General features: G+C 32.8%; 2 protein-coding genes across 7 annotated transcripts; one reads left to right on the top strand and one right to left on the bottom strand.

Annotated features, from left to right (window-relative positions):
* Positions 1-14,047: 14,047 nt before the first annotated feature.
* On the top strand, positions 14,048-17,466 carry LOC107870215 (heat shock cognate 70 kDa protein 2). Its single transcript, XM_016716664.2, has 2 exons — positions 14,048-14,580; positions 15,475-17,466. The coding sequence occupies exons 1-2, from the start codon at positions 14,367-14,369 to the stop codon at positions 17,211-17,213; spliced, it is 1,953 nt and encodes a 650-aa protein (XP_016572150.1). The 5' UTR covers positions 14,048-14,366; the 3' UTR covers positions 17,214-17,466.
* A 2,510-nt stretch (positions 17,467-19,976) lies between these two features.
* Positions 19,977-23,797, bottom strand: LOC107870213. Of its 6 annotated transcripts, none has more exons than XM_047412456.1 (5): positions 23,648-23,727; positions 22,533-22,589; positions 22,399-22,455; positions 22,241-22,302; positions 19,977-22,123 (listed from the first exon to the last, which is right to left on the bottom strand). In XM_047412456.1, exon 5 carries the CDS (start codon positions 21,675-21,677, stop codon positions 20,148-20,150), a length of 1,530 nt encoding a protein of 509 aa, XP_047268412.1. In that variant the 5' UTR covers positions 21,678-22,123; positions 22,241-22,302; positions 22,399-22,455; positions 22,533-22,589; positions 23,648-23,727; the 3' UTR covers positions 19,977-20,147. The 6 variants fall into 6 exon arrangements, with proteins under 6 accessions (XP_047268412.1, XP_047268414.1, XP_047268411.1 ...); XM_047412458.1 differs by lacking the exon at positions 22,399-22,455 and adding an exon at positions 23,534-23,561 and having other exon boundaries at positions 23,648-23,698; XM_047412455.1 differs by lacking the exons at positions 22,399-22,455; positions 22,533-22,589 and adding an exon at positions 23,534-23,561 and having other exon boundaries at positions 23,648-23,789.
* Between the last annotated feature and the right edge of the window lie 262 nt (positions 23,798-24,059).

Below are 24,059 nucleotides of genomic sequence, written 5' to 3'. Positions count from 1 at the left end.
CTCTCTAAAAAAAAGTATGGAGCTTGAATGCATATTTGGAGTCCTTTGAAGATGTCGTCTTAAGGCAAAAGGATTCTTCATTATCTACCAAGCAATAAAGTCTTCTCGACAAGGAAAAGTCTTGTGATGCTTTGAATAGTGCTCTATCCTGGCCTTCAACATATTGCAGAAGTGATGCGGCCCAAAACTTGAAGTAGAAGTATCCAAGAGCTGATGAGAAGTAGAGTATCATTGGATTTAGGCTGTAACTTCGGAAAAGTACCTCAGAAAATAGGCAAGTTCTATGATAGTGGTTTTCACATGGGGTGTACATCTTTGAGTTCACTTCTCAATGCAAAAAATGACACCTAATTTCGATACTTTCACATCGAGATATGGAATTTATGATGATGCTGCAGAAAGCTGGAATAACTAGCGAAGCAAGATTAGAAGGCTGTTTTTAGAGTTATATCTGTGATAATTTGGATACAATATGATTGTGGTTTCCGCGTGAGACTTAGATCTGCAAATCTACTTTCTAATTCAAAAAAGGCACCTGATTCCGATCTCCCATGTCGAGATATGTTGTTTATGGTAACGCTGCGCAAAGCTGAAATAACAAGCGAACCAAGATTTAGAAAGCTATGTTTGGAGTGATATCTGGGACGATTTGGGCACAATCTGATTGTGATTCCCGCGTGAGACATAGATCTACAAGTCTAGTTTCCAACGCAAAAAATGGATCCTGATTTCGATACTCCTACATCAAAATATGGAATTTATCGTGATGCTGCGCAAAGCTGATAGAATAGACGTATCAGGACATTGAATTCCATTTTTTTTAATCAAACAACTCATATTTTTGTTCCCCCATCGGAGAATGAATATTTTTGTGGACGTGTGCCTAGTACTTACTCACCAAATCAGAAAAGGCTACTCCTTGTGTCAATATTATCAAGCTGGATGGCACCACGTACGTGCTCCTTGAAAAGAATAGGATGGTCTCACTCGAAGCCTCTTTATCGCCGAGCCCCACGGATGAGATGCACATATGCTTGGTTTGCAACGATGGACTGCAAATATTCAGAACTTCATCATCACAAGGTCGCAAGAATGGCACCAAGTACATGCTCACTGAAGCTAAATGAAAAACTTTCAGCGTCGTCAAGGATAAAATCAAATCATTCCAAGTCACTTTCCTATCAAGCAGCAAAGAAGTAGTACACTAAATGGTTCAACATCAATCATATCGACCTTTTTGGTTTGACATCAAGACCATTTGCATAGAACTGCACAAAAAAAATGAAGATGTAACACTTCTATAGTGTTGTTTCGAATGAAGCTTCTCGGTTCTATGCGGATTGATGCCAACTACGTGAAACTTCAATCTAGCGATAAGTGTCGGTACCAAACGCACGATGCTTCAATTTGGCATGATCAACATTGGGAGAAACAAATACCTTTGAAATCATGAGAATGAAAACACATTCATGAGTACTTCAAGTCTCGCCGCCAAATTTCGGCAAGCCTACACGTCGACCAACCTTGAAGTAGGGGGCATCGAATATGAATTTGATCCATATGTTATTAGGGTTTAAACTTATTTGGGGTTAAAAAAATAATGGACCTATTTTATTTTTCATCAAGGTTCATCTCATCTTGAAGCCCAAACTCATCAAGTGACATGACATCCCAATCAAATCCAAGACCAATGAGACACCGCCACATGTACAAATGATGTGGAAATCTCATTCAAATTCAACAACCAGTCAAAAGGCGCCAAGTGGCAAAGTGACAAGTTTCGTCCAATCACAATCAACTAGGCCTACCCCCTACAACTATAAATAAGGGAGTAACATAACATTCTAAGGGGGAGAAAAAAAAAGGGGAGAGGAAAAGGAGGACACTCTGCAAGCATTGGAGGAAGCTTCTGCATTGACTACACAGCTCTTCAACGAATTGACTAACGGAGTTCTGCCCGGAGATCAACTCGACAAGACGAAGTGTTGTCAGACAATTTCTAGAAATCCAAACACATTTTTAGGAGACTCAAATCATCCTACATTCAAGAATCACGCTGCAAAGGCCCTCGAATCACGGAAAAACTTAGGAAAGAAGAATCGAGAGAATAACGAAATTGTACCCGTAAAATTATTTTAAATAAAATTATTCTTTTTGCTTATTTAATTTTTTGCTTACAGTTAATTTTCAGCGTTAACGAAAATTTATTCCGAACACTTGCTTTCCCTTTCCTTTTTGGATTAGGTCTAATTATTTATATCCCCATACATTTGAGGAAATAACCAAGCAATTTCCTTCTATATATACCCCAATCAATTACTCTATAGCTTATTCAATTTTTTATAAAAAAAATTATGAAATCATATTGACATCACCAAGATAATCAAAAATATAATTCTTAGAAGAGTCTCTCACTATATATATGATGTCAAAATATAGAGTAATATTACTAATGTTTCTTTTTTCATTTTGTGCATTGATAACATTCAGTGTAGATATTTCTCACAAAGGAGAAAATATGATTAGTTACGATGCTATGAGAAGTAACACAATCTCATGTAATCGTACGCTTGGAAACATGGTCAATTATCGTCCTACAAAACAAGCAAACAATGCCTACAACCGTGGTTGTAGTCCACTCACTCGTTGTCCAAATAAATCAGTGACGAAGTCAGAATATCCATTAAGAGTATCTGAAATATAAAGACGTAAACGTGAGAGGATCTGGAGACAAGAGAATTCAATATGTATTGCACTTTAATTGTATAAGTTCAGTGTAATCTTCGACCAAGAAGGTTGGATGAGCCCCCTTATGCGGCCCGTAGTTCCGCCCCGGCCCATTGTCAACAACTTATTATATGGATGGACGTTGTTATACATTGTTTCATAAAATATTGTATTGTATTGTATTATATTATATTATATTATATTGTACATTGTTTTGATGAGTATAATATTGGATAAATTGTACTATCATTTTCGTCGTTTTCATAATGTCAAGAACCAGCAATATGAAGAATAAGCTTATAATTATAAAGAAAAAGTTAAATACATGGTAATCTTATTATTTTATAATAATTATAAAGAAAAAGTAAAATACATGGTAACGACTAACGTAGACATAAAGAGTAATTTATGCTATTAAATAATTAGTAAGAGTAATATATATCATTGCGTAGAAACATTATGGCTAATGTGATAAGATAAAATTTAACATTCGAAAAAAAAAAAATCAAATTCAATATAGCAATATATGATACAATATACAAACAACAATCCAAACAATTTGCAACTGTTGATAATTTAGAATAATGTTTGTGCCTCATTTTTGTCTAGAAGTGAAATTCTTCTGTTTAGTGATGCTTATCTTCACGTTATATTGCATCTCACTGCGAAAAAGATAAGACAGAGAAGGGTATATATTATTGCAGTAAAACAAACTCAAGTATTAGTCTATTAGACATACGCTCTCTCTGTTTTAATTTATGTGACATAATTTTATCGGTCGGAGTTTAAAAACAAGAGAGAACTTTGTTATATTTGCTGGTATACCCTTATTAAAATCATTTTGTGCTACTTTTTGATTGACTTTTCTTATTAAATAAAAAATGCGATTTGTGCCATTAAATAATTGCCAAATAAAAAAAGATGATATTTTTTTTGAGACGAACTAAAAAAGAAAATATGTTAGATAAATTGAGACGAATGGAGTAGGAGAATTTGGAGGTTGCATATTAGGGTAAAAGATTAGTTGATAGTTGAGTACCGTTCTCTTATTTTCTTATGACATAGGCTTGGAGGTCATTCTTGAACCTCCCTTCGTACCAATATTATTAGTACTACGCTTATAGTTCCTTGATCTTTGAGTTTGGCTTTCACTTATGTTTTCTATGCCAATTATTGTATTATTTTGTTCTCATTTTGTTCTTTCTCGTGATTGTTGTGAAACACTTTACATTTTAATTAATTTATTATATTATGATTGCTCTTCATATTTCATTTGTGAGATTGCATTGGATTGTTATTGTTGTCGTGTGGCTTATTCATGCATCCCCAACAAAAATAATTAAATAAGTAAGAAGTTAAATTTAAAATTAAAGAATTATAGTTTGACGAGTTTGATTTTCACTAATGTATTCTAAGTTAGTGAGATCTTTCTTAATTAATTTTAATATATAATGTGAAAAAGAGTTGGCCAAACAAAATATTAAAAAAAAAAAGATAATACTCAATTACCCTCCTGAATTATATCCAAAAAGGTTATGACACACCTCAATTTAAAGGGGATTCTATATACAGCTGAACTAATTAAAAATGTAATTTTGACACTCTTAGTACCTACATGGCACAACACTTTTAATTAGTTCAGAAGTTAATAGGACCCCTTTTAAGTTGAGGTGTGTCATATCCTTTCTGGATATAGTTTAGGAATAACTGGGTATTTTCTCAAAAAATAAAAATAAAAAAAAAATGAACCTGCATTAATTGAAATAATGGGAATACTACTAACTTATAGGCAAAGTCAAGGTACCAAAAGCCATTTCAAGTGGCCAGTCTTCGACCTTAATGGTCAAAAAGCGAGGAATTTATGATCTCCAGTTGACAAATATAATTCTTATACATACATATATATGAAAGAAAAAAGATTTGTTCTTTTGTTTTTTGCATTTTATTTTTTAATTTTGAGAAATATTATTGTCACTTTATCATATATGAACACCACAAAGAATAAATGAAAGAAATTATAAGTGATATGACACAAAATATTGAAATCGAAGTGCAAAGAGAGCTAATAAGAATGTTAGTGCCGGTGAAAGACGAATAGGCAGACACGCGAATTGAATTGATCAACTTTGAGTTGTATGTCTAATGACGATTGCCAAGGGAACTTTTAAGTGGTAAATATTTTTTATTTTTAATTCGAAATTTTGAGTTAGAGTTCTAGATGTATAATTATGTTTGTTAAGGAGTATTTTGTTCTCAATGTGAAATTCTCTGTCACGATTTCAAATTTAATAAGATATAAATGCAAATATCAAACACCCGATAAAAAAGAAAAAGTAGAAAGATGCCTCTCTCTTACTCATTGCTAATGGGCTAAAGGATGTGTCTTTCGGTGCATGTAATCTCAATGGCTCGTAATATAGCTTTCAAATGCTATTTTTTGGTTCCTTAGGGCTTACTCAAATGTGCACTTTTGCAATCACCAAAAGTTATAATCAGGCGGTAAGTATTATTTCATTCTTAATTATTGATTTTGAATTGAGCTTTGATCGAAGACAAAAATATGGTTATAGTTACGAATTCGATAAAACTCAATAATTTTGACATGAACTCGATAAGTTTGGTGTCAAAATAAGTACCTATACTTGAAAAACAACAAATAAAAAATTTATATTTCACAAAAATAAAAAGATCAATCATGATTAGTTGATCGCTTAAAATATAGTAATTTCTCTATCTTAATAGAACTACAATAATAGATACACTGCTTATAATAAATTATAACCCCATCATTTTTATTTACTTGTCATCTTTTTAAATTGTACGCTCCTTAAGTAAAAAATTAACAAGAAGATTATTTTTGACTAAACTATCTTTATCTTCTATTACTCATCTTCATTTAATGTTTTTCCTTTTTACACTATATTATTACTAAGGGTAAAGGTGAAAACAAACAACTAATTGTGCCTAGAATTTGTGAAATAACAAATATTAAAAACTTATATTTTTAATAAGAACGATAACTAATTAGAAATGATAAAAATCTTTAGTAACCTAAAACCAAGTAATTAAGTAATTTGCTAAATGAGATGATTTTAATAAATAAATTTCCTTTCGAGAAGTTACATATACAGAGTTGGGAGAAATGGGGTTGAGTAAGCTTGCCAACTTTTTCAAGAACATGGACCAATTTCATGGGCATGCAGAAATAGTGGATCTGGACACACTTATTGTCACACACACAAAAAAAAATGTGTATATTAAATACTTTACATTAATTGCGGAAATATTCTCTTTGTCACTGTAGACTGAGTTCACTGTGAATTTTTTGATTATTAGTAGCCGCTAATCGTGAAGTAACCCTCTTTCGTTATAAAAGGGGATACATACTCATGATACTTTACCCTAATTGGAGAAACGTTTTTTCTGTCATTATAAACTGAAGTCATGAATTTTTTAATTATTAGTAGCCATTACTCGTGAAGTAGCCCTCTTTCTTTATATATATAAAAAAAAAAGGGATACATGCCCCTTTCCTTGTAGTTAAGTGTCTTTCCGCTCCTCTCTCTTTATTTCGACGAAAGCCTCAACGTTGACGTTCCAGGGGGAACTTTTTTGATTATTTGCCTTTGTCGGAAGTAAATGGCGAAAACTCCTAAACTAATAAATAAAGGATGCTTGTGTTGTGATTTTGAGTTCCTTGACTTGTGTTCTACTAGTAACCACAGGAAGAAAGTGAGGAGCATGGTCCTTAGTCTAATTTGCCGAGCCTGATTCTCTATGACATGGACGTCTTAGATTCGAAATTTTGAATCCGATTAACTTATACTCTCACCGTATATTTTTATTTGCACAATATGCTTTATGAAAGTCATTTCAACTAAATTTTGAATCTAAATCGAAGTTGATTAATTTAATACTTTAAATTTAGATGTTTTAAAATTATACGAAAAATGCTACAAGTTTCAATCCTTTTTATACTAATATGGTGAAGAAATATATTTTAAAATATTGATCAAAGTTCATGAACTTTAACTTCCGACAGGCATGAAGTGACAAGTAATAAAAATGAACAGAGGGATGTAGTGGGATGACTGATTCGAAAATTCTCCATCTCTAATTAAAATTTTGAAATAAAGCTTCTAGAAATGAAAAAAAAAAATGTTGGAAGCGTCTGCCTTAGAAATGAGTCTTGCAATACATCAATCTAAAAATAGTTAAATTTCAACATAGATACTAACCATCAGATAAAATTTTAAGAAGTTTATTTAATTCTCCTATATAATAAGCCATGATGTAGTTGCTCAACCAGACAGAACATGGTCAACATGCATGCTTGAGCAAAGAAGGTTACTTTTGTAATTTGTCATATTTCTTTTAGATTAGAATAGAGTATTTACTCGATTTTATTATATTACTCATAATTAATTATTATAAGTCATTTATGTATTAAAAATTAATAGTAATATTTAGTAAAAAAAATTGAAATAGGTATTTATGACATGATTACTTTAACTGATCCAACCGTGACTTTACTATATCACCCATAATTAAATCATAATTTTACTATATTATTCCTAATTAATTATTATAAGTCATTTACATATTAAAAAATTTATAATATTTAATAAAAAATATTAAAATAGACATTTATGATATGATTGCTTCAACTGATTCAACCGTAATTTTACTATATCACTCATAATTAATTATTATAGGTTATTTAGGTATTAAAAAAATAATATTTAATAAAAAATATAAAATAGACATAAAATTAAAAGTTATTTTTTGATATTTTAAATTAACTTGACGTCATATATGGGATCATTTTACTGTGTCACTTCTAATTAGTAGAATAGAAAAAAAATATTATAAATCACAGTAATTAAAAACTTAAATTATTTAAAAATAATAATTGACTATCAATGTTACAAAATTTGAACAATTTAAAATATTTTTATACAAGTTTCATCAATATAAATATAATAATATATGCTTAACTTAAAATTTATCAACTAAATAAATGAAGATTTTAATTAAATGATAGACTTATATATAATGTAGAATTTTTAAGGATCAACATTGATTACGCACCGCGTAAGCCGACTAGTCTTTAAAAAGCAATGATCTACATTATGTCACAAAATACATACCAACATGCCTATGCTTTTTTTTAGATACTCCAAAAGAGTGAAAATTATACATAATGTAGAATTTTTAAGGAACAACATTGATTACGTACCGTTCAAGCCGATTAGTCTTTAAAAAGCAATGATCTACGTTATGAGATTAGCACAAGTAGACAAAAGTCACAAAATACATACCAGCATGCCTATGCTTTTTTTCAGATACTCCAAAAGAGTGAAAATTATACGGCACCTAACATGCTATGTTGCTTTCTTTACTTGATATCCATTTTATCATGGCCATGTTTTATGTTTTGGGGATCAGTCAAAAGTAATTACATTCAAACTACGAAAAATTCTATCAAACTTTTTTATTTAGATTGGAGATAAGTGTCTAGTATTCTTGAACTAGGATCAAAGTTGCTACAACGTACTAGTATTCTTGAACTAGGATCAAAGTTGCTACGGCATACTTCAATTTCACAGAGATTTTGTTATCTCTCTGAACTCAATTTTAACGTATTTTTCTCACTCTTTTGTGCTGACGTGACACCTCTATTGCATAAAATAGGGTTCACGTTAAAGGTGTCACGTCAGCTAAAAAAATTGACAAAAATACGCTAAAATTTAGTTTAGGTATAATAGGACCTCGTGAAATTGGAGTGTGTCGTAGCAAATTTGATCATAGTTCAAAGGTACGAGATGTTTGACTCTTTAGAGGAACTGTTTTTGAATTTTGAATCGATAAAAGTTTAAGCTTCATGAATCATTTACGGAGTTTGAGACTCCAATAAATTTTCGAACTCAGCACATTATACTGAAATTTTATGCGTCAAATTAAAGCTTAAAATTTCAATACAGTGTACTAATTATATTTTATTTAGATATTAGTTTTAACTTAAAATAACTATTACTCAATTATATTTCACAATGTGCTAAATAATAATTAGCAGAATAACAATTTGCTAGACTAATATTTACGTTGAAGAGTGGATAGAAAATAATGATGCCCCAAACATAAGAGGTTATGAATCATGAAGTTCGAATCTTTTTTACACGATTTTTTTAGAAAGTTTTAATCATAAATAAAGAAATCACCGTTTGGATAGGATTAAAATCTGATCAAACCAACTTTTAATCTCTTTTTTTAGTTTTTTTAAGTGTTTGGTAAACTAAAAGTACTTAAAAAAAACTAAAAATAGATTAAAAAAAGCAAAAAGTGAGAAGCTGGTACCCCCAGCTTTTTGCTTTTAAGATTAAATTTTTTTGTAGGTTTAACCAAAATATTTACCTTTTTATCTCTTATATTTTCCTTCAATTCCAATAATATCCCGAACTTGTAGCCCTTAAATCTATATTTTTCCTTCCTTTTTCTTTTGGCGCTTCGCTTCATCTCTTCCCTTTAATTTTTTTTTTAATCTTTCTCTTTTGTTTTCACCGAATCCATAATTACATCGGAGTTGCTCAAAAAAATTATTTTAAAATTAAAAATTATAAATAATTTACCCTATTTATGGTGTTAATAACTTTAAGGAGATTTAAGTCATTTTAACAATAAAAAAATACTTAACATCACTTGTTTATCAAACACATCAACAATTTTTTTCCCCAGATTCACCATTTATATCCAAACACTTCTCTCCTTAATTTATAAACACTTATTTTAAGCGTTTAATTACTTAAGCTAAAAAACTATTTTTTAATCCTATCCAAACGGGCTCTATGTGTTCAGGTAGATAAGAATCGACTTCCCAATTCTTCTCAACTTAGTTATTATAGTACGTCCGCGTAGTGCCTGTTCTCGTAAGTGTCTATTGAATAAATCACTTGCTTGTCAAGTACACTTCTCTATCTTCTACATTGATCATTCCAGTGAATCAATAACAACAACGACAAAATATGTACTGTAATTTTACAAGTGAAATTTGAAGAGGATAGAATCTATACAAATCTTACTTCTATCTAAGGAGATAGATAAGTTGTTTCAGAAAGATCCTCAGCTAAAAAAATCACTTCCATTATATTCTTCTCCTGAACTTTTGAAGTTTCTATTTAATAACTTTGATAGCTCTCAATAAATTAAATACTTGTATTAAAATACGAGGACTCTTAATTCATAAATCAAATTGGATTAATAATCAGATTAGGTTAATAAAATAAAATACATAAGACAAAATGGGCATTTGGTCTACTGGTATGATTCTCGCTTAGGGTGCGAGAGGTCTCGAGTTCAATTTTCGGAATGCCCCTATTATTTCTTTTTTCCTTCTCTCTTACACCCATATTAAGAATTTATAAATAATAAAATATTTTTAGTAATTCATCTCTTTAAAAAAAATTGAAACTTTATAAACAAGTATTTATACTTTTAAAAAGAATTAATTGTAAAAATAATATAAAAATAATTTAATAATGTGAACAACAATTTTTAGTAGTAAGGTAGACAACTAAAATGGGACGAACAGAGTGAATAGAAGGAATTTTTCAATAACCAATGTATTTTTATATTTTACTTTGATTTATACAATATATTTTTGTTGTTTTTATCCTTGCAAAACCCCTTCTTTTTCCTTATATTTTTATATTTCGCTTTGAGTGTACCAAGCGAAATTAAGTGAACGCATACAACCTTTATGAGTGTATACATCAAGATCGCACGTGTTAATACAAATAATAGACTGAATGAATACAAGTGATATAAATTGATAACAATTTATATAATAGGGTGAATGGAATTAAAGTGTGTGAATATAATAAGTAATACAAGTGCAAATTATTTCTACACTATGTTATTATTTATAGAGAAAATGTATCACCCCCTAAACTTGTCACTTCAATTTATTTTAAAATTTTAACTTTATATATAATTATTTATTCCTTTAATTTGTTTCAAGTGAATTTAACACCACCTCTAATAAGGAGAGTGTTTTCACTCTCCAAAGGAGGCGTGGAGGAACAAAAAAATTAATAAAAATAAACTAATGCCAATTTATTCATTAATTTTTATATTTTTCTCTCTCCATCCTTTTTCTTCTATCACAATCTATTTCTTCACCTACCACTGTACATCATCCTTCATTGTTCCGCCACCCCCACCCCCACACCTTCTGTTCCATCGAATTTTCTTGGCATAGGTGATAGGATAAATTGCTTGTCGGAGGTGTCTATGGAGGTGAATGTAATTGTTACACCTTAAGACTCCGAGGAAGAAATTCGATCCATGAGAAAATGAAAATTCAATTCATGGAGAAACTAAAACTCAATTCATGAAGAAATTGAAATTTAATCCATGAGAAAATTGAACGATTTGCTGCGAATTTAATGGAATCGATGGCGGCACTGTTAAGCCTCTTCACACACCACCTGCATCTCATCTCCTGTTATTGTTCTTTAGTTTTCTTTAATTCTCGTTGGTGTTGGTGTTAGGTATTGTGGAATTGTCAGCGAGGGTGAATTGTATTAACGATGATGGTGAGAATTCTGAATTTGACGAAGATGAAGGTTGTATTGCTCTTGGACCTTGATGATAGGTACTATGAAGTTAACGACCACAAATATGGTTTTAACAGTGGTAGTGGATTTGTGAGTTTGTGGTATTTATGATGAAGAGGATGAAGAGTAGTCAGTGGTGCGTTGATAAAATCAACGACGCTACCCCTTGCTGGTGGAGCCAATTTCGGTGGAATTCGTCTGTTTTACTTTTTAGCGGTGTTGGTCACTGTCAATGACGTTTTTCGATTGATTTGATGATGGTGGAGCTCCGGTGAGCTTCATCGATGAACTCAGACTGGAAAGAAATGATGGACGATTGTGAGATGACATTTTCCGCCTAGATTTCACCGGAAAATCAGACTGAAATATTTATCTACCACTGTTCTTGATTATTTTTCTCTAATTTTTGGTGTGTGTGTGTGTATTCTCCTATGACTGTGTGAGTGAATGAATTCTGTGTGTGTATATAAAATGAATGAGTCAGATTACTCCTTTCTTCTCTTTGTTCTGTGTGTATATATCTATATTTGTGCGTCTGTATGTATTGTGGTATTGTGTTGCTCTCTTCCTCTTCCATGGAAATTGAGAGAGTATGTGTATATGTATTATGTGTCTGTGCAGATTTGTGGTGAGAGGAGTGTATCTGGGTGTGTATTCTCGTGAAGTTGATGGATGAAAAAGAAAAATTGATGTTGATGGATGAAAAAATTGAAGTTGATGGATGGATGAAAAAGAAAAAATTAAAGCTGATGGATGAAAAAGAAAAAAAATAACTTTAGAAAATATTTTTGAAAAAAATTGACACGTGGAGAGGTGTGTAAACCACTTCCCACTGTATGTGTGGTTCTCCATTTTTTAGGGGAATTAAATTCGCTCAAAACGAAATTAAAGGGATAAATAATTAGATGTAAAGTTAGAGTACTAAAGTAAATTAGAGTGACAAGTTTAGGAAAATTTTGATGCATTTTCTCTTATTTATATCTTTAGTATACACCCAAATTATATTCATCGATACAATCTAAATATACTTATAAACACCCACGAATACAATCCCCTACTCACTTGATATCGATAAAGAAAAAAAAAATTAGAACTTTCTTTTAAAAAAAATTAAAATAATTTATTTATATTGCATGACACATCAATCACTCGATACAAATAGTAAATACCTAAATTATAACTATAAATTATTAAGATAATACCCAAATTAAAGACATTTGTAAGACTTCCAAATTTAAGTGACGTACAAATGCCCACAATATTAATATTCTGGGAGCTCAGTTGGTTTAAGGACAAAATATCTCGAGACTAATTATCTTAAAGTTAATTATCTGTAATTTTATTTTAATAAATATAAAATAAATTCAACTTAAAACTAGTTTCGCAATTCATTCTTTTTATCTTTGCACCAAACGACAGTGGCAGAGCTAACTTAGACTCAGGAGGTTCACTCGAATCTCCTTCAATAAAAAAATTATACTATATATACATAATTTTAATTTATATATAGAGAGATAGATAGATAGATATATGTATTATAAATATTAAATCCCCCTTAACTAGTGTATTTACATTTTAAAATTCTCTTAATAAAAATCCTTGAAACCGCGACTGTCAAATGATATATTGTTCTAGTAAAAAGTATATAAGGAACCACCAAAGAATATAGTGAGTAGATGAGATTACTCCCTCCTAAATCAGAGGTCTCGGGTTTGAGTTTGGGGTATGAAAAAATCTCTCCTTAATCAGAGTCCTCGAGCTTCAGCTCTGGGTATGAAAAAAATCTTCCTTAACCAGAGGTCTCGGGTTCGAGCTCTAAGTTTTGGGTATGAAAAAATCCCTTCTTAATTAGAGGTTTTGAGTTTGAGCTCTGAGTAATCTTTTGTAGGGAGCGCTTTTCCTCGAATGAGGCCCTATGCTATGAAAATTTGAATTAGTCAGACTCCAATGTGATTATCGAACATCGATGAAATAAAATATATATATATATATATACAAAAAAAAAAGTATACAAGTAAAATAGAGACTAGTAAACGAAATGAGGAAAAATTGAGCCAAGTATAAAAATATATAAAAAATAAGATAAAAAAAATTAATAAGAAAAAAAAAGGTAGAGATATAAGAGAGTAAAAGACAGTAATGATATTTTATTTTAAAATCTTGAAGATCATGCAGATAATTATCTTCAAATATAAAAAAAAAAAATAAAAAAAATGAAAAAGATAAAAAAGAAGAGAAATAGAAGAGATAAAATAAAGTGAAAATAAAATAAAATGATAAAAAAAATAAGATAAAAAAAAAGTAACAATATGACTATATTTAGGGAGGTGAAATAGTGGAGTAAAAATAAGAAAATGTAAAGTAGTGAGAGTAAAATATGTAATTGTGCACCCTTGTGGTGTGGCTCACTGGTTGAGGGTTAAAAACCCACCACAACTATCTGAGATCGATTTTCAGGTAGGGCTTTTGAGTCGAGCTGTCGCACCAGATTTACATAGTGCGGTTAAAAACTCAGGTGTAGCGAATGCAGATTTTCCTGAAATTTTTTAAAAAAATGCAATTGTATAGTTAATGAGTAAAATAATGCTACTCTTGTTATCAACTGTAATTTTATAAAAATATTGCTATTTATTATAATTATAATGTTAAGTATGTTACTTTTTTTCGTAATTTTTTTAATATTATTATACTGTTGTATTAGAGACTAATAAACGAAATGAGGAAAAATTGATCCAAGTATTATGTAACACGTCTAGAACTCAATAGAAATCTCTAGAATTCACTCGAACTGCAAACCAATTGGCTGTCAAAACTCACCACCGCTTTTGTTATCCAATCAGCTAGAATCTTCTAGATACTCCATAATTCAACTACTTATACCCTTCTCACTTTCACCAATTTCCTCCACATTATTCAACAAAGAAGAATTGTACTTGTTATACTTACTTAATTCTACTTACTTGCTATTTGATTTGTATTTGTTATTGTTATTGTTGTTATAGTTGAAAAAATTCTAGTGTTGAAATGGCTGGAAAAGGTGAAGGACCGGCGATCGGAATAGATTTAGGGACGACGTATTCGTGTGTAGGTGTATGGCAACATGATCGTGTTGAGATTATTGCGAATGATCAAGGCAACAGGACGACGCCTTCGTATGTAGCGTTTACTGATACGGAGAGGTTGATTGGTGATGCTGCTAAAAATCAAGTTGCTATGAACCCTACCAACACTGTTTTTGGTAAGTTTTGAAGTTTTTTTTTTCGCTTTGTAATTTCGGCCTCTTTTGAGCTAAGATTGTGAATTTATGAATTTTAGTGGATGTAGCTTGTTGATATTTGTACATATCAAGCTGATTTTAATTTAGCGTATGGCCGTAGATTTTAAACATTTGTTCTTAAATATCTGTGTTGTCCATGAAATTGAGAAGCTGAAAATCTGATCATTGAAGTTTTCTATAGTTGGCTCCGTTTAATACTTTAGAAATTTTGGGATTTTTACTTGCAAAACTTCAATGCATATTTACCAATTTTAGATCATTTTTCAAGTTACAAAGTTGATTTTTGGATACATAAATGCAGGGTAAGCAAGACTTTGTATCCCCGTCCCTGATTTTGTTTATAAACAATTATAAGTGTGTGATTTAGCTGTAGGGAAGTTGTCAAATCCATCAAAGGGATAGACATGTGTGGCGTAAATTGCGATGAAAAGCTCTTTTTGTTGTTGTTGTTGTTGATTTGCATGTGCAGGATCTTTATCTTAAAAAAAATTAGGAAAATTGGGGGAAAGGGAAAATGGGTGAGTGGTTACGAGGTGGTGATAAAATCAGCTGATCTACTAAGAAGATTTTTCTATCGACCTCGATCTCGTAACTGGTAGCTTTGCCCCTGTTTTGTTGGTCCACAAGTATCATAAAAAGGTTCTTTTTATATTTGAATTATCAAATTAATTCGTTCTTGAGAATTGAATGATATATCTTCTTTTTATTTGATAATCATGCATGTCAATTCATAATTTCAAAAGTTCTCTTTTGAACTTCAAACTTAAGACACATTTTTTTTTCTCTCTTTTTTTTTTTTTATTAATTATATGTGTGTTCATGCTTAATTAAAACTCTTTTCACATTTGATTGCAGATGCTAAGCGATTGATTGGAAGGAGGTTCAGTGACCCTTCAGTACAAAGTGACATGAAGCTATGGCCCTTCAAGGTTATCCCAGGACCAGCTGACAAGCCGATGATTGTTGTTAACTATAAAGGCGAAGACAAACAATTCTCCGCGGAAGAGATCTCCTCGATGGTCCTCATTAAAATGAAGGAAATTGCGGAGGCTTTTCTTGGAACAACAATCAAGAATGCTGTTGTTACTGTCCCTGCTTACTTCAATGATTCGCAACGTCAGGCTACTAAGGATGCCGGTACTATTTCTGGGCTCAACGTTATGCGTATTATCAATGAGCCGACTGCTGCTGCAATTGCTTATGGACTCGACAAGAAATCGAGTAGTACAGGGGAGAAAAATGTGCTTATTTTTGACTTAGGTGGTGGTACATTTGATGTTTCACTTCTTACAATTGAAGAAGGTATCTTCGAAGTGAAGGCTACTGCTGGTGACACACATCTTGGTGGGGAAGATTTTGATAACAGGATGGTTAATCATTTTGTTCAAGAATTCAAGAGGAAGAACAAAAAGGACATTAGTGGGAATCCTAGAGCTTTGAGGAGGTTGAGGACTGCGTGTGAAAGGGCGAAAAGAACGCTCTCATCTACTGCTCAGACGACGATTGAGATTGATTCTCTTTATGAGGGAATTGATTTCTATACTACGATTACTCGTGCGAGGTTTGAGGAGCTTAACATGGATCTTTTCAGGAAATGTATGGAGCCTGTTGAGAAGTGTTTGAGGGATGCTAAAATGGATAAGAGCGGCATTCATGATATCGTTCTTGTTGGTGGCTCTACGAGGATTCCAAAGGTGCAACAGTTGCTGCAGGATTTCTTTAATGGCAGGGAACTCTGCAAGAGCATTAACCCTGACGAGGCTGTTGCATATGGAGCTGCTGTGCAAGCTGCAATCTTGAGTGGTGAAGGGAATGAGAAAGTTCAGGACCTCTTGCTGTTGGATGTTACTCCTCTTTCCCTTGGCTTGGAGACTGCTGGTGGTGTTATGACCACATTGATTCCGAGGAACACCACGATTCCAACGAAGAAAGAGCAGGTGTTTTCGACCTACTCAGACAATCAGCCTGGTGTCTTGATTCAAGTTTATGAGGGTGAAAGAGCCCGGACTAGAGATAACAACTTGCTTGGTAAATTTGAACTCACTGGCATTCCTCCAGCACCGAGAGGTGTACCACAGATCACTGTATGCTTTGACATTGACGCGAATGGTATCCTAAACGTCTCTGCTGAGGATAAAACAACTGGCCAGAAGAACAAGATTACCATCACGAATGACAAAGGAAGATTGTCTAAGGAAGAGATTGAGAAAATGGTTCAAGAAGCTGAGAAGTACAAAGCTGAAGATGAAGAGCATAAGAAGAAGGTCGAAGCTAAGAACGCATTGGAGAATTATGCATACAACATGAGGAACACCATCAAGGATGAGAAGATCGGTTCGAAGCTTTCTCCTGAGGATAAAAAGAAGATTGAGGATTCAGTTGAGCAGGCGATTCAGTGGCTTGACGGAAATCAGTTAGCTGAGGCTGATGAATTCGAGGACAAGATGAAGGAACTCGAGAGCATATGCAACCCTATTATAGCGAAGATGTACCAGGGTGGCGCTGATGGTCCTGACATGGCTGGTGGCATGGATGACGATGGTCCGTCTGCTGGTGCTAGTGGTGCTGGCCCTAAGATTGAAGAAGTTGATTAAGCTCCACATTACCCAGATAATGATGATATCTAGCCCTAGTAGCCAATAAAATGGAATATAGTAGTTTGGTTCTGTTGTTGTTATGGTACTTGGAAAATCCTTAAAACTTCACCTTGTTGTCCTAGTTTTTTTAAATGTAGGGCTGATGACCCCCCTACATTTGCTCTTTGATCTGGCTGTTAATTGAACCGGTGAATGTGAAAGTTAATCAATTATTGTAAGCTAAATGCAACTTTTGTTTTTTGTGATGTTACTACTACATCTTTAAGCTCTTGCTCGTCTCATATAACATCTATCCCAAACCAAATACCAATCCTTGCTCCATGCATTTGACCCAAAGTTGAAAAAGCTACCCCTCATCAGAAGAGAGGAAATTTGCATTGATGCTAGCATAAAAAGATTTGTATAAATATATCGCAAAGACACTCTTTTAAGGTTTTTTTTTTTTTTTTAAATTAATACATAAACATGAACCTAAATTTGACAACAAATTATAATTTTGATAACAAATTATAACTTTGATCTTAAATTTTGATAGTGTACAAATAGGATCTTTAATTATTTAAAATTTGAACAAATATGACATTTGATTTTGCAATCTCATGCGAGAGTTTCACTCGTGCTTACGTGGAGAGATAATTCAATCATACGGTGTCACATCGTTAAAAGGGCTGGTTTGGAGGGAGGTCATATTTGTGCAGTTTTGAATAGTTAAAGGTCATATTTGTGCATTGTCAAAGTTTTGTTTTTTTGCTAAAAAGGCATCTTTTTTTTTTAATTATTATTATAGGAGCAACACTTAATTTTTTTTAATTAAAAAATTAAACTCGTGCAGTAGGCTAAAGGAAGCGTCCAAGAATAGCAAATAACACTACTGGGTTATCTAAGTGTCTTGTTTCATCGTGGTTCAATATTAATATATGTACATAAATATAAATTTTCTACCTTATATATATAACGTAATTTTTTTACTGAGGGGGTTCGGATAAACTCCATGGCAACCACGTAGATCCGCCCCTGCATTAATTTAATAATGTCTTAATAACGTTAATTTAATAAAGTTATTAAAACTATAATTTTTTTATTATTAGTATAGTTTCATCTTTAATTTAGTATTTAAATAAATTATATTTAGATATATTATATAACTTAAATTTGTCCTATGCTTTATAATATATATACATATCCGCGTGACTTTTTCGTATGAGGTTGACCTATCTAATTAATAAATCTTCAATATTACTCTTTTCTGCAATGACAAAAGAAATTAGATGTCATTTTCATCTTTGAGCCGAAAATAATAAAAAAATAATAGTGAAAAATCATTTAAAGATCATTTTTGTACAGTTTTGAATAGTTAAAGATCATATTTTTGCACTGTCAAAGTTTAAGATCATATTTATATATTATGCCCTTAGATTTTAAGTTGAACGCGTCCAATTTTGCGTGTTGAACACGCGTTTAGCCATATAGGATCGGAGATCATATTTGTGCAGTGTTGAATAGTTAAAGGTCATATTTATGCACTGTCAAAGTTTAAGGTTAAAGTTATAATTTGGTGGCAAGTTTAGAATCATATTTATGTATTATCTCTATTTTTTTTTTTTTTTTCATAAGAGGTGGAATGAAATAATAAGTATATGTTTGTAATGCATTTTACCTCTCATAAGAGGTCCTATTCTTTTCTTAAAGTAGTCTTATGACTATTTATAGCTATTACTTTGACACAAGAGCTCGACCCACCCAAAATATTTCATTTCAGGCGTTTGTTCTCAAGTCTAGTTAACGAAGCTTGAGAGGGAAAAAAGTAGACAGCCTGAGGGGGAAAAAGTGGTCTTTACTTCATGATGATGCATGCATTGGTGGCAAGTATATGTTAGTTCTATAGACAAAGCCTGAGAGGGAACAACTATTGCATTGCTGCAGTTGGAGTAATCTTCATAATTATTGAACAACATCCTCTCGGGTAAAGAAGAGATGTATCAGAAGATGAACAATCTTAGTGCAGAACTATAATGGACATTCGTGTCCAATAGTGCCAAACAAAAGCTATCACGATGCCTAAGGACACGATCTAATAGATCGTTGTACCGAGTAGTTGGATCATAATATCTTACCATAAAAATGGTTGCATGCGCGGCGGCAGCACCAACTATGACAAATCCACCAATCCACATGTGATGTGTGAACAACGACAGTCAGTAGCTAGATATGGATAAGGGGGCATGGAATACATATGATGAGCTACAACAATGGTTAAAGAGCCTAAACATAGCTAAGTTGAGAGATAATTGAGCATGCCATGACGTTGTTAGGATCTCATAAAGGCCTTTATGGCCCCGACTTGTAAATGGACCTTTATGGGCTTCTAAAATATCTTTTAGTCCATGATCAATACCCCAGTTGGTCTTATACATGTGACCCGCTATCAAGAAAAGGATTGCAATAGCTAAATGGTGATAGGACAATATCAGTCAGCCACAGACCCCACCCCCACCCCACCCCACCCCAGTTACTGAATCTAATCCTCCACGAAAAGTAGTAAGAAAGTCTGCATATTTTCACCGATTTCAAGGTGAAAAATGGGGTTGCGCCCTCAGCAAAACTAGGATAAAGGCTGGATATGCAACGATAAGTATGTATACAGACAACAAAATACGCGACATGAAGAATCAAGACAGAGATTTAAACACAAATACCATTCAATGATAAGAGAACAGCATGAAATTGAAATCAATAGCAATAAAAGATCAAAGAGCAGCAGGAACAAAATGGTGTGGACATTGAGGGGCATGCAAAAATCAGCATCTTGTGTTCCACATTGGTTGATGAGCGCGAAAAGAACAAAGATTCTTTCCCGATGAATTAGAAGAAAATATAAGTATCGTTTCCATTGAGGTCAGTAAATAATGACTACTACCTACGAGAGAGAGCTCAAGCCATTGCTTCTGTCAAATCAACATATGCATGTGTGGTCCAAGGCGAGGGGCGAAGGCACACTAGGACCTCGTGCTCTTCTGGTCCTACGCGCTGCTTAGGCACATGAATTTCGAGCATAGTTCCCGTCTCATCTCCATATGCTTCTAGTTTAGCGTCTTCTGGAATGCGTGTCCTAAGGGGGATTTCTCTGACAAATTCCCCTGAAGGACATTGCTCGGGAGATGGATCGGATAGCTTGAAAGTCCTGTTATGCCTTTTGATGATAGGGTTACATCCGGTGCTGATACAAGATATCTTCACTATCCCATGAGAGATTGTGTTCCTCCAAGTAACTTTGACACTTTTTAGATCCACAAAAGGCATACTAACAAGTATCATGAACCCTGCGTCGTCTTCATAAATAGTTTTTGCAGCTGTAACTGGACCAGATGCCGTTTGCATAGCACCAGAGAAGTCTCTTAGCCACGGTGGGCTAATTGGATGGGTATCCGGAAGCCTCTCCGGATGTTGAGTATTAGGTAAACAGCCATCGTCATTGTTTCCTCGAGGAAATCCATTCCTCTTCCTCTTATTGCAGACAGACAAAATGTTTAATCCTTCTCCGTTTACATGGTTTGCAGGTCGAGTAGACAGATTCAGACCAGAGCCATTTAACAATCTTTCTGGACGGGGAATTGAGTTATTCTTCAATGCAGGAGGCCGCTCAAGCTCAAAGTCTGTATTTGGAAGGCACCTCCATGATTCAAAGTCACTGGCTTCAGCAGGAATCGTGAAGTTCATGTTTCGGCCTGTAAGCTCCATCCACTTCTTTTGCTCCTCCTTATCAAGACCAGTGAGATTCGGCGACCTAACAACTTCAATTCCGTGAAGGCACTGAGGGTTGGAAAGACCTCTGTAATGTTTCCTCTGCATTTTGTGAGATCGAACAAAACCTTTATCTGCAGTGAAAGGAAAGGGGCTCTCTCCCTGACGTGAATGCCCGTTCATGTAACTCCTCAATTGCATCTTGCCGAGAGCATTTTCAGGTCTGTCCTTGAAAACCCACATGTACATATTCTCCATATCATGCTGAACAAGAAAAACATCCTGCTTCAAATCCGATTTATCATACCGAGAAACCCCGTTACCCTCGTGAATAATCTTACCCTTCGACTTCTCATTCAGAGCTGGCTTGAAGTAAAAAGTGAAGAAAAACCAAGCCCCCCAAATACTATCAAGCCGCTTGGCACACTTCTTTCCAACCTTTGTGACGACACTAATATTTGTCTCAACCTCATAATGTTGGGGACCAAGGCCTACAACAAGCATATCACACGTACCATTCCACGATGGAGGAGGGGGGCTGGGCTCGAGTGGGAGATTGATATCAGGCGGCTGTAAATGGTTAACAGTTCGGATCAACTCCCTCTCCATTTCATCATGAGAAGATGAACCGGAATCCATGGACAAGAGGGTGGACAAATGATTGCTTTCAATGGTTAAAGTTGTAAGGAGATCTTCACCCATTTTCCCCTTTGCAAGCATTTCCTATTATTCGGGATCGTTGTAAGGGCACTACTAGCCCTTAGCACGGGGTTCAATTGAACCAACTGCTTTTGGTTCTAACCAAGTATACATGTGAATAAGGATCTTGAAAATGCATACACAAACTATAAGGAATCCACTCCCAACTAACCGACTTTAAATCATCGATCCGCCTATTCGGAAAAACAATTCCACCACAATTAACACTTAGTAACATGACCATGACAACCTCATCCACATATCCACAAAAGAATCAACAACCTCAAGATTCAGAAAACCTTGAATCAGTTCAAATTCCAGCCAAAACGGATAACCAAAGAACCATATAAACCAGTTCCAAATGCATTTCAAACACACCCAAATCAGAAAAATCACTCAATACATCACAAAACCACTAAAGATTCAACCTTCACAAGATTAGAACACCATCTTGATTCCAAACAAACCTACAATTTAAGAAATGAAATTCAAGTGAAAAGAGAACCTCACAAAGGTATATACATGAAAGTACAAATTTTTGTTTTAAAAAAGTAAAGATCCAAAAGGAAAAATTTCAAGAATACCTGATTCCAATATCCGAACGCCAATTATTGATTCCAAACAAAGCATTTGAATCTTAAAACATCTGTAGAATTAAAAAACACTAAGTAAAACAACAACCCCACAAAGAAAAATCACAACTTTATCAAACAATTCATCAAAAAACCACTAAAGATTCAACCTTTCCAAGATCAAAATTCAACCTTTCCAAATAAGAAATAAGCCTACAGTCTACAACCTGTATCATTAAAAAAACTAAGCAAAAAAAAATACAAGAATCCCACAGATGAATAACACGTAAAAATTACAACTTACAGTTCACAAAAATAAAATCCAAAAGGGAAAATTTCAAGACTATGATTCCAAACAAGCCTACAATTAAAACAACTCAAGTAAGAAATCAACCCCACAAGGAAAAATTAATACTTCATCAAACAATTCAATAAATAACCACTAAAGATTCAACCTTTCTAAGATCAAAAACACCAATTCTTGCTACCAAACAAGCCATTAAAAAAAACTTGAGTAACACAAATGAATAACACCTAAAACTGACAACTTTCAGTTTAAAAAAATAATAAAAATAAAGATCCAAAAGGAAATATTTCAAGAATATACTAAACAAGCTTGTAAGAAAAAAACCCACAAGACTACATACATAAAAAGCACAAATTTTAGTTAAAAATTTCAATATGATTCAACCTTTCTAAGATCAAAAATACCAATTCTTGCTACCAAACAAGCCCTTAAAAAAACTAAGTAACATAAATAAATAACACATAAAACTTACAAATTTCAGTTTTAATAAATAAAAATAAAGATCCAAAAGGAAAATTTTCAAGAATATACTAAACAAGCTTGGAAGGAAAAAAAAACACAAGACTACATACATAAAAAGCACAAATTTTAGTTAAAAAATTAAATAAATAACCACTAAAGATTCAACCTTTCTAGGATTAAAAACACCAATTCTTGCAATCAAACAAGCTATTAAAAAACTAAGTAACACAAATGAATAACACATAAAACTGACAAATTTCAGTTTTAAAAAATAAAGATCCAAAAGGAAAAATTTCAAGAACATACCAAACAAGCTTGTAAGGAAAAAAAAAAAACACAACAAAAGTACATACATAAAAAGCACAAATTTTAGTTGATAAATTCAACAAATAACCACTAAAGATTCAACCTTTCTAAGATCAAAAACACCAATTCTTGCAACCAAACAAGCCATTACAAAACTAAGTAACACAAATGAATAACACATAAAACTGCCAAAAAAAAAAGATCCAAATGGAAAATTTTCAAGAATGTACCACACAAGCTTGTAAGAAAAAGGAGTACCTACAAAAAAAAGTACAAATTTTATTTTAGTTTTAAAAAAAAAAAATTTAAAGATCCAAAAGGGCAAAAAAAAACTCAAGATATACCTGAAAAATGCTGTGAATCTTGCCAAAAAAAAAAAAAAAAAGTAATGGGTTGTGATGTAAAAGGAAGAATGAAGGGAAAAAGAGGAAATTGATAAAGGAGGTTAACAATTTGATAAGGGTTGATGAGAAAGTAACTGCACCAGTTACAACCCGTTACACAAATGGACCAAACGCCGTTACAAAACGGTGACGGGGTTAACAAGATAAACCAAAGTTTATTTTTGGTCAAATAATTAGAGAAAATCTTTACATTTTGTAATTCCGGTTTTAAATTTCTCGAGATACATAATTAATTTTTGATACATCTAATAAACATAAGTTTTTTCTTTTGGAAATACATAAGTTTTTGATATATTTTTAAAAAAATTGGGTCTGTTAAAATACATAATACATTATATAGTTTTTAAAGAAT

The sequence above is a fragment of the Capsicum annuum genome, chromosome 5 (genome assembly GCF_002878395.1).
Source record: "Capsicum annuum cultivar UCD-10X-F1 chromosome 5, UCD10Xv1.1, whole genome shotgun sequence".
Lineage (NCBI taxonomy): Eukaryota > Viridiplantae > Streptophyta > Magnoliopsida > Solanales > Solanaceae > Capsicum > Capsicum annuum.
This window is presented reverse-complemented; position numbering and strand designations above follow the sequence as displayed.